Genomic DNA, 14,500 nt, shown 5'->3' on the forward strand with positions numbered 1-14,500 from the left:
TAGACCTTGTTCTTCATTGGAATTATGAATTAGGTACACTGTGCAGAGTCTGGAAAAGAAGTCATTCCCCTGAATGCTTTTCACTTTCAGGGACACTTAAATCCAGGGTGAGAGAGTATAAATTTAGAGAATCATTAATGCCCCTGGGCACTAGTAGGGCTCACTGGAAAGGGAAAGTTAATTGTCACAACTGTTTATTTGCTTGGGTATGAGTCCTTTGCATTTTTGTCAGGTTAAAAATGTCCCTTTTCTGTATTCAAGTGTTTTATTAGCTTGAATGAGTTTATGGAAGCTGAAACCCACTACCCATTCTTGGTGAGATCTAAACAAGCCAGATTCATGTATTCCAAGGGGAAACCCTTTGTGAGGACAATAAACCAAAAAGTTACTTAATGAGAAGCTCTTCAAAGTAAAATCAGCCTATATAAACAAAGCTCTGGCTCTGGTCCATGGCTTATGGTTTTGTTTATCCTTGAAACCTAAAAGTCAGTGGAAACCACAGATACCAACAAATAAGACCTACCCCCAGGTCCCCCGTGCTGCTTGGTGTATTCATAGCTGCCACCTACAGTCTCTAGCAGTAGTTGAATGTATGTTTCTGGGACTTAGAGAGTGAATAATGTATAGTCACTTAGAGAATCTGATCTCTCTACTGTTCCTGTGGTCACTGCTGAAGATCACATAGTCCCCAAAATTCATAATTAGCAACAGACTGAACTATAACCAAGGCAAATATGAAATAGTGCAAGAAGTTATCTCAGCCTATTTTTTAGGGGCAGTGTTGTCACGCTCAGGGAACCAAGAGCTTTCAGCTCTCAGTTATCTTCCAGCCTCCCTTCTATCATCAGTTTTTACCATTAGTCCTTCTCTCAAGTGTGAGATTCACCTTAAACCTTCTGCATTTGCTCCTGCCCTATTGCACACTCACAGAATCCTAATCCTTATAATTAGTACAGGAGAATGGTCTGACCCTTTTAATCCTGTACCCTTTTTACTCCTGCCAGCTGAAGTTCAGTTAGCTGGACCACCAATTCAAAGACAAAGCGGGAACAGGATAGGGGGTTGGGGATGGCCAAGGCTTCCTAAAGCAGATAGAGGTAGGAGAAGGGAAAACCAGAAGCTACAGGTCTGCCATTGATCCCTCCAGCTAAACAGCTCAGAAAAACAGTAGTTGATCCTAAAGCTAAAGTTGGGGTAGAAGAGAAATGGGGAGAGGATCTAGAGAAATGCCTCTTGGGGGAACCATTGCCAAGCCCTCCATTGATTTATGTCCCCCCAAAAGACTCTTAAGATAGACAACTAGGTGACTCAATGGGTAAAATACTAGACTTAAGCTCAGGAAGAATCTAAGTTCAAATCCAACTTCAGACACTTATTTGCTATGGCATTCTGGGCAAGTAATTTAATCTTTCCCAGTCTCAGTTTCCTCATATGTAAATTAAGGATACTTACTTCAGTAAGATTATGAAGAGCTTTAAGATATACCAAGAGTTTTACAAACAGTATTTCACTTGACCTCTGGAAATTAGGTGCTCTTAATATTCTCATTTTACAGTAAAGGAAAATTGAGACTGAAAGAGGTTTAACTCTTATTATCCCCTTTTTACAGTAGAGGAAACTTGAGATTGAAAGACTCACTGGCCCAGCACATCAACCAGTAGGTATTGGATTTGAACACAGGTCTTCCCAACTCCAGTTCTAGTACTTTATCCACTGTACTACATAGTAACCTTATAGCTCAGGAGTTCCTGGGATCTGTAAACATGTTTAAAAATATATGTTTTGATAATTGTATTTAATGAAATTAATTTATGTAAGTGCTTTCCTTTGTAATCCCATGGATTTACTTCGTGGATTTAAAAGATTCTAAGAAGGAATTCATAAGCTTCACTTAACTGTTAAAAAAGACTATGACACACAAAAAAAGAACTTCAGGAAATAAGTGTTATTATATCTGTTTTACAGATGAATAAACTGAAGTCCAGAGAATAAAGTGGCTGTTCTAGGAAAGAAACAAACATTTATTAAGCTCTTACTCTATACTAGGTACTCTAAGGATTTTACACATATTATCTCATTTGATCCTCATTACAATGCTAAAAAAATTAATGCTATTATTATCTCCATTTTACAATTGAGGAAACTGAGGCAGACAGAGGTTAAATGGGCCCACAGCTAGTCAGTTAAGTCAAACCTCCCTCTTTCCAGGAACTGCATTCTATCCACCATGCTACCTAGCTGCTTCATACTAGGGTTGTTGTTCCATTACATCTTATTCTTCAGAAGCCCATTTGGGGTTTTCTTGGCAAAGATAAAGGAGTGGTTTGCCAGTTCCTTCTTCAGCTCATTTTACAGATGAAGAAACTGAGGCAAATAGGGCTAACTGGCTTACCTAATAAGTGTCTAAGGGATGGATTTGAACTCGGGGACCTCCTGACTGCAGGACCAGCTAGGTAGCTCGGTGTCAAGCCTTCCCATTACAGCACACTGTTTGTAACTGCTCTATGGGCCAGATCTGTGGGTCCCTGTGGTCCAGTGCTCACAAGAGAGCCCCATAGTCAGAGCCACGGCCAGGGTTCCGCAGGCAGGCAGTGACTTATGGGTAAAAAACACAGGCTAGTAGACAAGGGACACTTTTGATGTTGACTTTTTTTTTTTAAAATGTGCCCAATTTTTGATGCCAGAAAAATTCTCACATGCTCCATGGCCTGGCTCTCGTATATTGTGATAATTCAAATCACATGTATCACAGAATAAGCTCAAAAGCATCCAGGGGTCACAGTAACGAACACACATAGACATGCAACAAAGAGGAAAGGAAGGAAAACAGGCTGGAGAAAGGATTCTCTTTGTCCATAGAATGCCTTCCATACAAAAGAGATTCGAATGCTTTGTCAACTACACTCAGTCAGCATTTATTTTCTGGGTGGAATGGGAAAAAAAAGATGTGCAGAGTTTATTTAGGGGTCTCAGAGTTGAGTAGGGACCTATGAATATGATCCTGCAGAGCACATTAATTTTGATGAGACAATCAATGACTCTGCAGCCCCTGAAGCCCTCAAAGTTGGGAGGTAATCACTGCCACGTTCGATGTCGTGCCTGGAGAAGAGATGGGGTTGTGTTCTGTGGTCCTTGCTCTGCCTCAACATGGCAATAAACTGCTCTTAACAGAGGTAAAACTCCGTGTGCATGACCCACCCCCTGCTCACACAACATTAGGGCTTTTCTCTCCAGCCACACACACAGTCAGGTAGAGCGCTGGGCTTGGGGTCAGATCACTGAGGTTCAAATGCATGTAGACTTTGGGAGGTTGCTTTCTGAATTGACTTGTTCATCTGTAAAGTGGGTATAATACCCACACTCCCCTTCCTCCTGCTAACACCATAAGTATTAAATGGGATAATGCATGTAAAGGGAAAAGGACCCACGTCTGCAAAAATGTTTGTGGCAGCCCTTTTTGTAGTGGCAAGAAACTGGAAACTGAATGGATGCCCATAATTGGAGAATGGCTGAATAGGTTATGGCATATGAATGCTATGGAATATTATTGTTCTGTAAGAAATGACCAGCAGGATGATTTCAGAAAGGCCTGGAGAGACTTACATGAACTGATGCTGAGTGAAGTGAACATAACCAGGAGATCATTATATATTTCAACAACAATACTATATGATGATCAACTTTCATGGATGTGGCTCTTTTCAGCAATGAGATGACTGATGTCAGTTCCAATGGTCTTGTGATGGAGAGACCATCTGCACCCAGAGAGAGGACTGTGGGGACTGTGTGTGTGGACCACAACATAGTATTTTCACCTTTTTGTTGTTTGCTTGTATTTTGTTTTCTTTCTCATTTTTTTCCCTTTATGATCTGATTTTTCTTGTGCAGTGTGATAATTGTGGAGATATATACAGAAGAATTGCACATGTTTAACATATATTGGATTATTTGCTGTCTAGGGAAGGAGTTGGGAAAAAATTTGCAACACAGTATTTCGCAAAGATAAATGTTGAAAATTATCTATATGTGTTTTGAAAATAAAAAGCTTTTTTTAAAAAAAGAGAGATGATGCATGTAAATAATAAATACTAGCTAGAACAGTGGATATATCTCCCAATCTGGAGTCAGAAAAACTCATCTTCCTGACTTCAAATCCAGCCTCAGACATTTACTAGCTATGTGACTCCAGGCAAATCACTTAACCTTGCTTGCCTCAGTTTCCTCAGTTGGAGAAGAAAATGTCAAACTACTGTAGTGTCTGGGCAAGAAAATGCCAAATAAGCTCATAAAGAGTTAGACTGAAAACTGAAAAATGACTATACAATAACAAATGTAAATAAAACTTAAAATATCATATAGGAATGTTGTAATTATTATTGCCTAGAAGGTAATGTGTCTAGGTTGATGGCCGTGGCACTGCTCTCATGCCCACCTGTGCCCCACAGATGGAGAATGACAGAACAGAGCTGACCTTTCTAAATGGTCTGCATTATTGCAAATAATATTTCCTTCCTTTATCAAACTTTCATCACCCCTCTGGGCTACTAATAGCTTCCTAAGCAGCATCAAATTTTAATCTCCCTTCTTTCCCTCCATTCCCCTTGTTCTGCCTAAAAGCAACTCATGCTGCTAGGTTGGTAGCAAGTCAATCACTAATATACGAGATGATCCCCAAAACACCAAACTACTCTGGTGGATTCAACTTCTGGTGAGCAGAGAGTACAAAGGGGAAAACAGAAAAGATGGGGAGGAGGAAAGAAGTGGCTGGTTCTGCTGACCCTCATGAGGGTACTAAGACCTCCCACTCCAAAATGGAAAACAAAGAAAAAACAAAACGAAAAAACAAAAAACAAAGCTAAACAGGAGAGCCCAAGTTTCTGGGGAAATTATTAGGGGATTATTATTACTATTAGGGGAAAGTTTTCTTCACTGGGCTATATTATATTCTGCTTGAGTTCTTGGACAAATAAAATACACCATAGGTCTGAGCAGAGATTACTCTAACAAAGTTAGAGACAACACTTCCTAAGATCTTCCCCATTGTCTTGGACGCGACTGTGTCAGATATTATGAGGCTCGTGGAAGTAAGTGGTTGTTTGACCTTGACATTTTCCCCAGATATTTTACAAGGAAACTAGTTTAGAATTAGGATCGTTAGCACCATCAAATTGCCGCTAGTCAGATAACTTTTAAACACTTTGATATCCTTATTTTTATACATTAAGTAAATAGCTCCATTTAGAAACTCAGCAGTAGTCAAAAATGAGAAAGATTAAGTATCCAAATATACAAAGAAACCACTGTTGCAATAAAAATCTTAGAATGTAGAGGAAAAGCTAAAAGTGTATGGGGTGGGGGGCGGCTTCAAATTACCAAAGAAATGGGCAGATCTGAGTAGAATTAGAATAGAAAGAAACTCAAGGCAGAATCTGCAGGGGCAGAAAAATAAAGTACTGATCTGAAAACCACAGGGAATCATCGCATTTACTTCAGTCCTGCTTAAACTTTTCTACATACTGCTAGTCTTGACCCATCTCTCTTTGTTCAGATCTCTCAAGCTGGCTTTCAGAAAGTAATATGCAAGAGACAAGTTTTGCAAGTTGGGTGGACTTAATGCAATCTAAAGTGACAGGTATTGAAAAAAGATGGAGTGATATTTTTTTAAGTTCCCTTAACTCAAACAACATTATTGGTGAGGAATCTACATCCCAGACATGGTAGAGGCCATGAGGAAAGTACATCCCCAAAATGATCCTTCCCAAATCCTAGTTTTATCACTCTTTCAGGAAAGTAGTGTGAGCTTGTGGAGAGTGAACAGAGTTCAGACACCTGCCCCAATATAAGGGGCAACTTGTGTAAATGTAGCATAGTAGCATATCAGGAAAAAAATACATGGGACCTATCATCAGGACATCTAGATTTGAATCCCAACTTTATCATTTATTAACGATGGGATTTATTCAAGTCACTTAATCTTTCTAAGCTTTAGTTTCATCAACTGTACAATGGGGATAATATATGTACTACTTACCTCATAGAACTATTATGAGGAAAATTGCTTTGTAAACCTAAAAGCAGTATAGAAATGTGAAGTCTTATTATTTCGCTAGTTGTAAGACATTGCACAGTATAGGGGATAAAGCTCAGGTCTGTATTCAGGAAGACCTGAATTCAAATATTATGTGGTATTCGGTGACTACAAATAGCATTATACTTATCAATTGATGCAATTTATTTAATTAATTAATACTAATTAATTACACTAAGCAAATCTCTGAACCCCATTAACCCTAACTTGTCTAACTTAAAGATGGTTGAAATCTGCTTTTTGGGAGAGTGTTTCCCTACCCACAAATTCTTGACATATTGAGGATAAGATTTTTTAAGGGCAAAATCTTGTTCATTTTTGTTTGCTGTTTTTGCTACTCCACGTCAGAAAAACTCAGTAAATGAGATCTGTCTTTGACTTTGAAGGGTCTCTTTCCCCATCAATGACACGCTGGCCCAGTTAAGGGGAACATTCCAGCAAAATTATGCAAAGGTATTTTCCTGATCCTGAAACTTTTCTTGATTCCTTACCTCCACCACTCACAGCTATCCCCTTTCACTTCCCAAGCTAATAAAACTGCCCAGGAAATTTTGCCTAAGGCAGTCTCCCCTTTCTATACCTCATACAGAGCCCAGTGGGAAGGGAGACCCCCAAAAGGAGGTCTGGAAAACACGGGGGGGGGGGAGGGAATGCCCCGGTCCCAGCCCCAGACTCAGGTCTCGTTTTCCTTTTCATTTCCATAATGAGGTGGTTGGGGCCGCTGCCTGCAGTAGCTGCTGTTGGCATCCCAAGGCCCCAAATTACGATGACTAATTCCTACCGATTTAGGCTGCGCTGGAACCATCTGTGGCGACATGCTCTGGGGGAGCAGGGAATGGAAATTCCCTTCAGACAGAACACAGTCACACTCCCCGCACCCCCTAACTCAATCTGCCCCTGGAGGGTGGAAAGGGGAGGCCACAAGAGCACCGTGTTCCCGCCAATCAGGGGAACTCTTTGGCCAAGAATGCCCACCTTTGTTCCACAGACACAGACTCGGTTTGCTTTTTCTCCTCTTCTACTTAAAACCCAACGGGCCCCAAAGGCATTTTAATGTGGCCTGCCATCAGCATAGCAGCCTAAGATCAATACATTATTTTGGGAGTCAGAGTGGGTGTGGGGTAGCAGAAAGAGCACCAGATCTACAGGCAGAAGAGCTGGGTTATGAGACCTACTACAGCGGAAAACGAAGGTCCCTCATGATGCTTTGGTTTGTTTACTCAATGGTAAAATGGGCGGTTTAAGAACCCAAGTCCTAGGTAAGTCCACAGGATTCCATATGCTTTCATAAAAACTATTTGGCCAACATCTTTTTGCTTAGGCTCAGGTTCTTGGTTCCCCATCCTGCCTTTTCCATAAAGAACAACATGAAGGAATGTTTTGATGTACTCTATGATCTGAAAGAAAGCCAGGTGCTGATGTACATAGACTCATCTTCCCGAGTTCCAGTCTGGCCTCAGACACCCACTGCTTTCCCATGCACTGACCCGGGCACTGGACTCGTGGCTGGTCCAGGTAGGGGAATCAGGCTGAAAGGGCTGCCATTCTCTGTTCCCTCTGCCTCTTCCTAATCATGAGAGCAAGGGCAGGGTAAGGGAAGTGGGCTTGTCCTGCTGAAGATCCGGGTCTGAGCCCTAGTCCCAATATTTGCTATTGGTAACACAGTGTGCAAAAGAGTTTCCATTCTCTCGTGAACATTACTTACCACATGGGGTTGTTACAAGGAAATTTACCCAATGGGTGTCCAAGGACCCAGGAAGAGCAGGCTGCTGGGAGTCCTCCTCCCCCTGATCCAGCTCTTGCTGCTGCCTAGTTTCAGTTGATACTGGAAGCTCCCTCCCAGCCATGAGCTGATGCTTCTCAAGGCTTTATGAACCTGGGAAAGTCACTTTACCCTGTTTGCCTCAGTTTCCTCATTTTTAAAATGAGCTGAAGGAGGAAATGGCAAATTACTCCAGTATCTCTGCCAAGAAAATTCCACAAAGAGTCAGACAGGATGGACAAAGACTGAACAACATCATCCTGACTGATCTCCTATAATCTAGATAATGGGACTGACTCCCTTTGCCAAACAAACTGGGCCAACCCATCCCATTCCTTATCCCCCAGTGTGCCACTAGGGTTTGGGAGGGGAACTGACACCATTCTACCTCAGCCATCTCGAAGTGAGAGATGGCAAAAGGGTTGGGGACCCTATACCCTAACAAATGGAGCATTAGACACGTGACAGAGTGTTTAATGCAAGCCCTTCACACGCCCTCTCATTAATTAGCAAGAGACTCTAATCAATAAGGTATTATTTTTTGCCATCAGTAATTAATAATCATAGCTTAACTACCTTCTATAATTAAACTTTCATTTTTTTTCTCTTGTGGGTCATCTGATTTTTATTTTGTGTAGCTCCAACACTAAATTTTACTGCTTTAGCATTTATTAGGAGCATTTCTGGCTATAGCTTTGTAAAACTATTTTTGACTTCTGTTTTTCCCTTCCCATTCCTACTTTCCTAAGCAGCCAAGTGTCTTAGAGAGATCACTGAGCCCAGAATCAGAAAGACATCAGATACTTAGTAGTTGTGTGACCCTGGGTAAATCTGTACGAAAATGAAAAACGGGGATGATAATCATAGCATGTACTTCTGAGGGTTGTATCAGGATCAAACAAAATAGTATATGTAAAGTGCTTAGCATAGTGCCTAGCACACAGGAAGCATTTAACAAATGCTTGTTTCCCTCCTTTCTTCCTTTCCTCCCCTGGTCACTGGATGGTAAAGTATCCATGGGCTCCCATGGCTGGTCCAGGGAGTGGAATCAAGTTGAAAGGGTTGCCATTTTCTTTTCTCTCTGTCTATTCCTAAACATGAGAGCAAGGATGGAGTAATGGAAAAAGAACTGGACTTGTCCTTCCGAAGACCTAGGTCTGAGCCCTAGTCCCAATATTTGCTATTGGTAATACAATGCTCAAAAGAGTCTTCATTCTCTAGTGAATATTACTTACCACATAGGGTTGTTATAAAGAAATTGCCCAATGGGTGTCCAAGGACCCAGGAAGAGCAGGCTGCCCCTCAATCCAGCCCTTTCAGCTGCTTAGTTCCCAGCTGATATTAGAAGCCCCCTCCCAGATATGTGCTGATCCTTCTCAGCCCTATCCCTATAGGAGGAAACCAAGGGTCTCCAGAACACTGATCCTGTGGCCCACTATCCCCTTTCCAAAAATTGAGGGGTAGGTAACCCCTCATGCTGCTTACATAAGCAGAAAATTCCCAGTAAAATTCCTTCCAGCAAGACAGTAGAACATCAGGCTTTTCAAACTGCCCCACAGCTCAACTCTCCTACTTTATTTCTCTCAAGGAGAATGTGACTTCTCAATATCAGTGACTATCACAATTTTATTCTCACAAATCTATTTGTATACTAAATATTAAGTGCAGTCTGGCACACAGTAAACACTAAATAGATGATTTATTTTTTATTCAATTGGAAATGAACCTTTTATAGCTTAAAGAACGATATAATTTATAGAAAAATAACTTTATAACTTACAGTACTGTAGATATGGGAGTTATTAATAGGCATTGAATAAGACTGGGTATAAAGCAAGGTCAGTGAAAACAAGTATCCATTGAATCTCTCCTTGCAGAGGCCATGGCAATGCAGCGAACTTTCATGGTGTGTATGTTTCAGGGAAAGGGAGATGTGTTCATGTTGAACTCTGGCACCTTAGCGTTTATATAGCAATTAATTCTCCCACTATTAGGAAATTTAGGTATCATTAGATCTACTTTACAGATGAAGAAACTAAACCTTAGAGAATTTAAACAATTTACCTAGAATCAGACAGTCAATAAGTATCAGAGATGGGATTCCAACCCGTGAAATCTTCTAGCAGGAATTGAGGTGGGAGAGAGAAACTGAGTCAGATCCTGAAGAGAGACAAATGACTGGAAGCCAGTATTGTTGGTATTCAGTCAGTTTTCAGTTCCATTTGACTCTTCATGACCCCATTTGGGTTTTTTTTTAGTAGAGATATGGGAATGGTTTGCTATTTCTTTTTTAAGCTCATTTTACAAATGAAGAAACTGAGGCAAATAGATGAAGTGACTTGCCCAGAATCACAGAGCTAATAAGTATCAGAAACATGAATCTTCCTGACTGGAGGTCTGCTCCCCTGTCTATTCCCCTAGGTAAATCACTCACCTAAATTCCCTTAGCCTCAGTTTCTTCATCTTTGTAGTACAGATAATTCTCCTTAGAATCCCTAATTCACTGGGGAGTTGTGGTAGGGGCAGTATTTCATAAATCTTAAGATGACAAAGAAATAGAACACATCCCCCCTTTCCTCTTGTACCTGAACCCTGAAGGTGCCCTTCCGTGTCACAAGCTCTACAAGAGGGAGATTCAGAGGAGCTGGGGATATCCCTTTTCTCTTTCCTTAGCCTACTTCCTCAGTACCTATTAGTAACTCCCATTTCAACTTTCATTCACCAAAAAGCAGAAGAATAAAGACTCTCAGTGCTGGTATTTATTCAGGCCGTTGCTCCAAACCCAGAGATGGAACAAAGTTTTTTCCCAGATTTTCTTGGGAAGGAGACATGAAACTGAAGGCAAATGGAAGGAGAGTAAACACTCTGACACTAGAAAACACTTTTAGTAAGGGAATACAAATGGAGCAGAAGAGGACTCAGGAAGTCAGGCACTCAAAAAGGTAGAAAACAAGGGAAACAGGAGCTATTGTGAATCAATCAGACCTTCACCTCTTCTGACAGGGAAAACCTCTCCTTCAGAAAGCATTAAGAGTGGCAGCTGCTTGGTCTCACTACATCAAGAAGAAATTATGGACAGATCTTGACAAGGGCAGGACTTAGAAGTGGGCCCAAGACACAGAGTGGCCTTGCATGCAGTCTCCCTCATTGGGATGTAAGCTCATCGAGGGCAGGGACCAACTTCGGGTTTTTTGGTTTGTTTTTGCCTTTTTTTTTTTTTAATCCCCAGTCCTTAACACAGTGCTTGGCAATTAGGGTTTATAAAATAAGGAATTCCCCCATGACTGGAAAATGCAGGTTGCATTAGATCTACTTTACAGATTTAGTCATCTGTATTATTATGTAAATAGACATATTAAATATTGACTATTTATTGGCCACCATGACTGAGGGCTTTTGAAGAGTATCCTAAAATTTCTCATCTTCTAGGTATGAGGTATCCTTGTCATCTCGCTTCTGTAAACTGATTTGTACTAGAAAGGGGCAATTTAGTCATGGATTCAACTCATTCTTTCTCTAATTAAATGAGATTAGATTAGATGATCTCTAAGGTCCTGCCCAGCACTAACATTTAAAGACAAGGGGTGTGGTGACACCTATAGTCTGAGCAGAAACATACAGGGTCACCTACTCGGTAAATCTTCTGTCAAAGAAGACTCATATTCTCGAGTTCAAATCTGACCTCAGACACTTATTAGCTGTGTGACCCTGGGTAAATCACTTATTCCTATTAACCTCAGTTTCCTGTGTCGAGAAAAATGACAAATTGTTTCTGTATTTTTCCCAAGAAAAAGTGGGGTAACAGAGTCCTAATCAACTGAACAACAAAAACACACACACACACACAGGGGTGATAATGAGGGGGTGGGTTTCAGTGCCTGGCCTGGGGGTAAGTAGCAGTATTGGAAGGCAAAATCTGATCACCAGAAGTAATCAGAAGTCAAAAACTGAACATTTCCCCACCCCTGCTCCTTCCTCCCAACCTCCACCTCCCAGCAATTGTCCTCTAGCCTCCAGGCCACTCAACTTGCTCTTGGCAAGAGTTAGTTTTTTTGTTTTTGTTTTTTTAAAGATTGTAATTGAGATCTCTAACCAGTTTCCCCCTCCCATTTAATTCCTTCTCATTTTAGATGAGTTCATCATAGTTAGGGCTGAGGACAAAGAAGGTTTCTGTATCATCAACTCTTTGCCCCTTCCTTTATTCCCATCTCCTTGGGCAGCACCATTAAACTTGCCAGCCTCTCTCCCTCACCCTTGGATCCACAATTTCCTTCCAGAAGAAGGGACAAGAGCTATAATGGGGATCTGCCAGATAGAGGGGAGGTATCCAGTTACCTTTTGTGTAAAATATTTGCTGTTGGGCCTTAACCCACTCAGTACTTTGTAATATTTTCTCCCAAGGTCAAGCAGCCAGGAGCTAAGGGTTTCTGCTTTTTTGTCTTTTTCTTTGTTTTGTTTACTTTCTCTTCTCTTTCTGCCCTTCGGGTACTCTTGGTTCAACTCAAACATACTACCTCACTTAGGGAGGAAAGAAAGGAACCTCACCGAAAGTAATCCCCTAACCACACATCCTCCACCAAACCAGACACACCCACCCATTTCACCAGGATATTGGAGTAGTCAGTAGCCAGTGCTTTTCCTCTGTCCCAGGTACACCAAGGACGAAACTTCTCATTTCCCCTGCCCCCTCCCAAATTAATGTGTGCCTAGTAATAAAAACTTGTTGATTGCGGGGCTAATCATTAAGGCCAATCAACTCAGAAGACTGACTATGTGTGGGGGACTGAATAGGATGTCATCGTGGTGTAGGAGAAAGGTTTCTCACAGACCCCTAACTATGTTGTGGCTACATGCATCAGTCTGTGTGTGTGTGTGTGTGTGTGTGTGTGTGTGTACATACACACAGAGAGCTATTGTGCATACTGAGACCACATACTGTGGATTCAGCCAACGATGATGAGAAGGGATGGGGGATAGCGGATATGTATGGACCAGGATCACACTCGCAGTATGAAGAGGTAGACTCCTGATATAATGGAACCGACGGACAGAATCCCCTTTCTATGCTCTCTCCCATCCACAGTGACCTGGCTACAGAGAGGTCGAAGAGCTGTTCACAGGTTGTTTTTCCCTGCCCAGTCCGACAGGGTAGGAAGACAGTTTTGAGGAGGGAGATCCCAGCTCTCCCAGACCCAGACAGCAGAGCGGGAAAGAGGCTCTGGGCTGGTTAGAGACATAGACTCATCCCTTCTGCTCTTCTTCAGTACTGGATGAGCTCCAGCCCTGAAGAACGACAGCACGAACTCGGGCTGGGGGTGGAGTGGAGTGAAGCGGAGGAGGATTCGGTAGCGGGGAGCAGCACGATCATAAACCTCCCCCCAGCCCCAGCCCCATCTCCCCAGTCCACCTCAGTTCAGTTGAGAGATAGCGGCCCTTCTCTATACTCTTCGGTTGAAGTCTCAGCTCATCAGCTCTCTGATCTTATTTTCCCGTTATTACCGGAGCCCCAGAAAGATCTTCCCATCCCAAACAGAGGCTCTCTTAATACAGTCCCAGAAAGTCCCAGGATGGATTTTGCGCTAAATCCATCGCTGGGTCCCCCCAAACCCCACGTGCCTTCTTACCTTGGGCTCCGACAGCATGGATCCGCAGCAGGATCAGCAGGGTGCATAGCAGGAGTCTTCGCATGGTGTCGGGACGTCGAGGTGCCCCCCCTCGGGCTTCCCTACCTCGCCTCCTACGGTTTATAATCCTTTTGGGGTCCGACACCCCACGGCTTCTTTCCACGGAGAATCAATAGGGCCCCAGTCCTCGGGCAGTGTACTCGAGAGAAGGGGCAGAACGAGTGACCTCCTAAGTGTCTTTCAAGCTCAATCTCCCAGAAGACAAAGAGCAACAAGGGGTTGGACAGGGCTGGGAGGGTTAGCCACCTCCCATCCCCTCACTGACAGCGAGCACTTCTCTTCCCTTGTCCCCCAAAAGGCAGTGCTACCACGGCAGCTCTCCAGCGGGGTAGCAGCCTCAGCTACAGCTCCTGGAGAAATGGACAACTTTAAGAAACTTCCTCCAGTGGCCACGTTGCCCGCCCCCCGCCCCCTCCGTCTGCCCGCCCGCCCCCTGGTTCGGATTTCCAGGCGAAGTCCAGGCTCTTTGAAATGTTTGGCCCTAGCTACCAGCGCCGGGGGAGTGGGAGAAGGAGGAGATTAAAGGTGATATTTTAGGGGTGCCGGGGTTTGGGGTAGGTTAGCTCATAGATTTAAGTCTTCAAGTTTTCTTCTCTTTCTTTAACTTTACAGAATGCATCAAGTCGGGTAAAGAGACCGCTTCGACTTCAAACACGTTCCCCGTTTTTCCCTGAACCTCCAACCCAACCCGTGTGTAATAGAGAATTCACCCGTGGATGTAAGGCCGAAGGAAGCCGCCGGGAGCAAGCTCTCCGCTCCACGCCTACCCGGCTAGCAAACTTTGCACGTTCCGCAGCCCGGTGCGGAGCTCTGGCCGCACCACGTTCAGACTAGCCCCGATGCTGCCAAGGGAAGTTGGGGTGGCTGAGGGGCGCGCTCCGACTGGCACCCAGGGAACTGAGCGCTCCGCCTGGCCTGGAGGCGCGAGTGACGGCCGGCTCTGCCCTTCTCCGGAGCCTCTGGCCC

At 43.1% G+C, this 14,500-nt stretch overlaps 1 protein-coding gene across 2 annotated transcripts in view; it reads right to left on the reverse strand.

The window, feature by feature from the left end:
* The window catches only part of SDK2 (sidekick cell adhesion molecule 2), a 436,057-nt gene extending 422,112 nt beyond the window's left edge, over positions 1-13,945 (reverse strand). For both annotated transcript variants that reach the window (XM_031965742.1, XM_023502570.2), the window contains exon 1: positions 13,475-13,945. In XM_031965742.1, the coding sequence (XP_031821602.1) occupies positions 13,475-13,538 (64 nt within the window). In that variant the 5' untranslated portion in view covers positions 13,539-13,945. The remainder of the gene's footprint in view (positions 1-13,474) is intronic.
* Positions 13,946-14,500: the final 555 nt, after the last annotated feature.

Source organism: Sarcophilus harrisii, chromosome 4 (assembly GCF_902635505.1).
Source record: "Sarcophilus harrisii chromosome 4, mSarHar1.11, whole genome shotgun sequence".
NCBI lineage: Eukaryota > Metazoa > Chordata > Mammalia > Dasyuromorphia > Dasyuridae > Sarcophilus > Sarcophilus harrisii.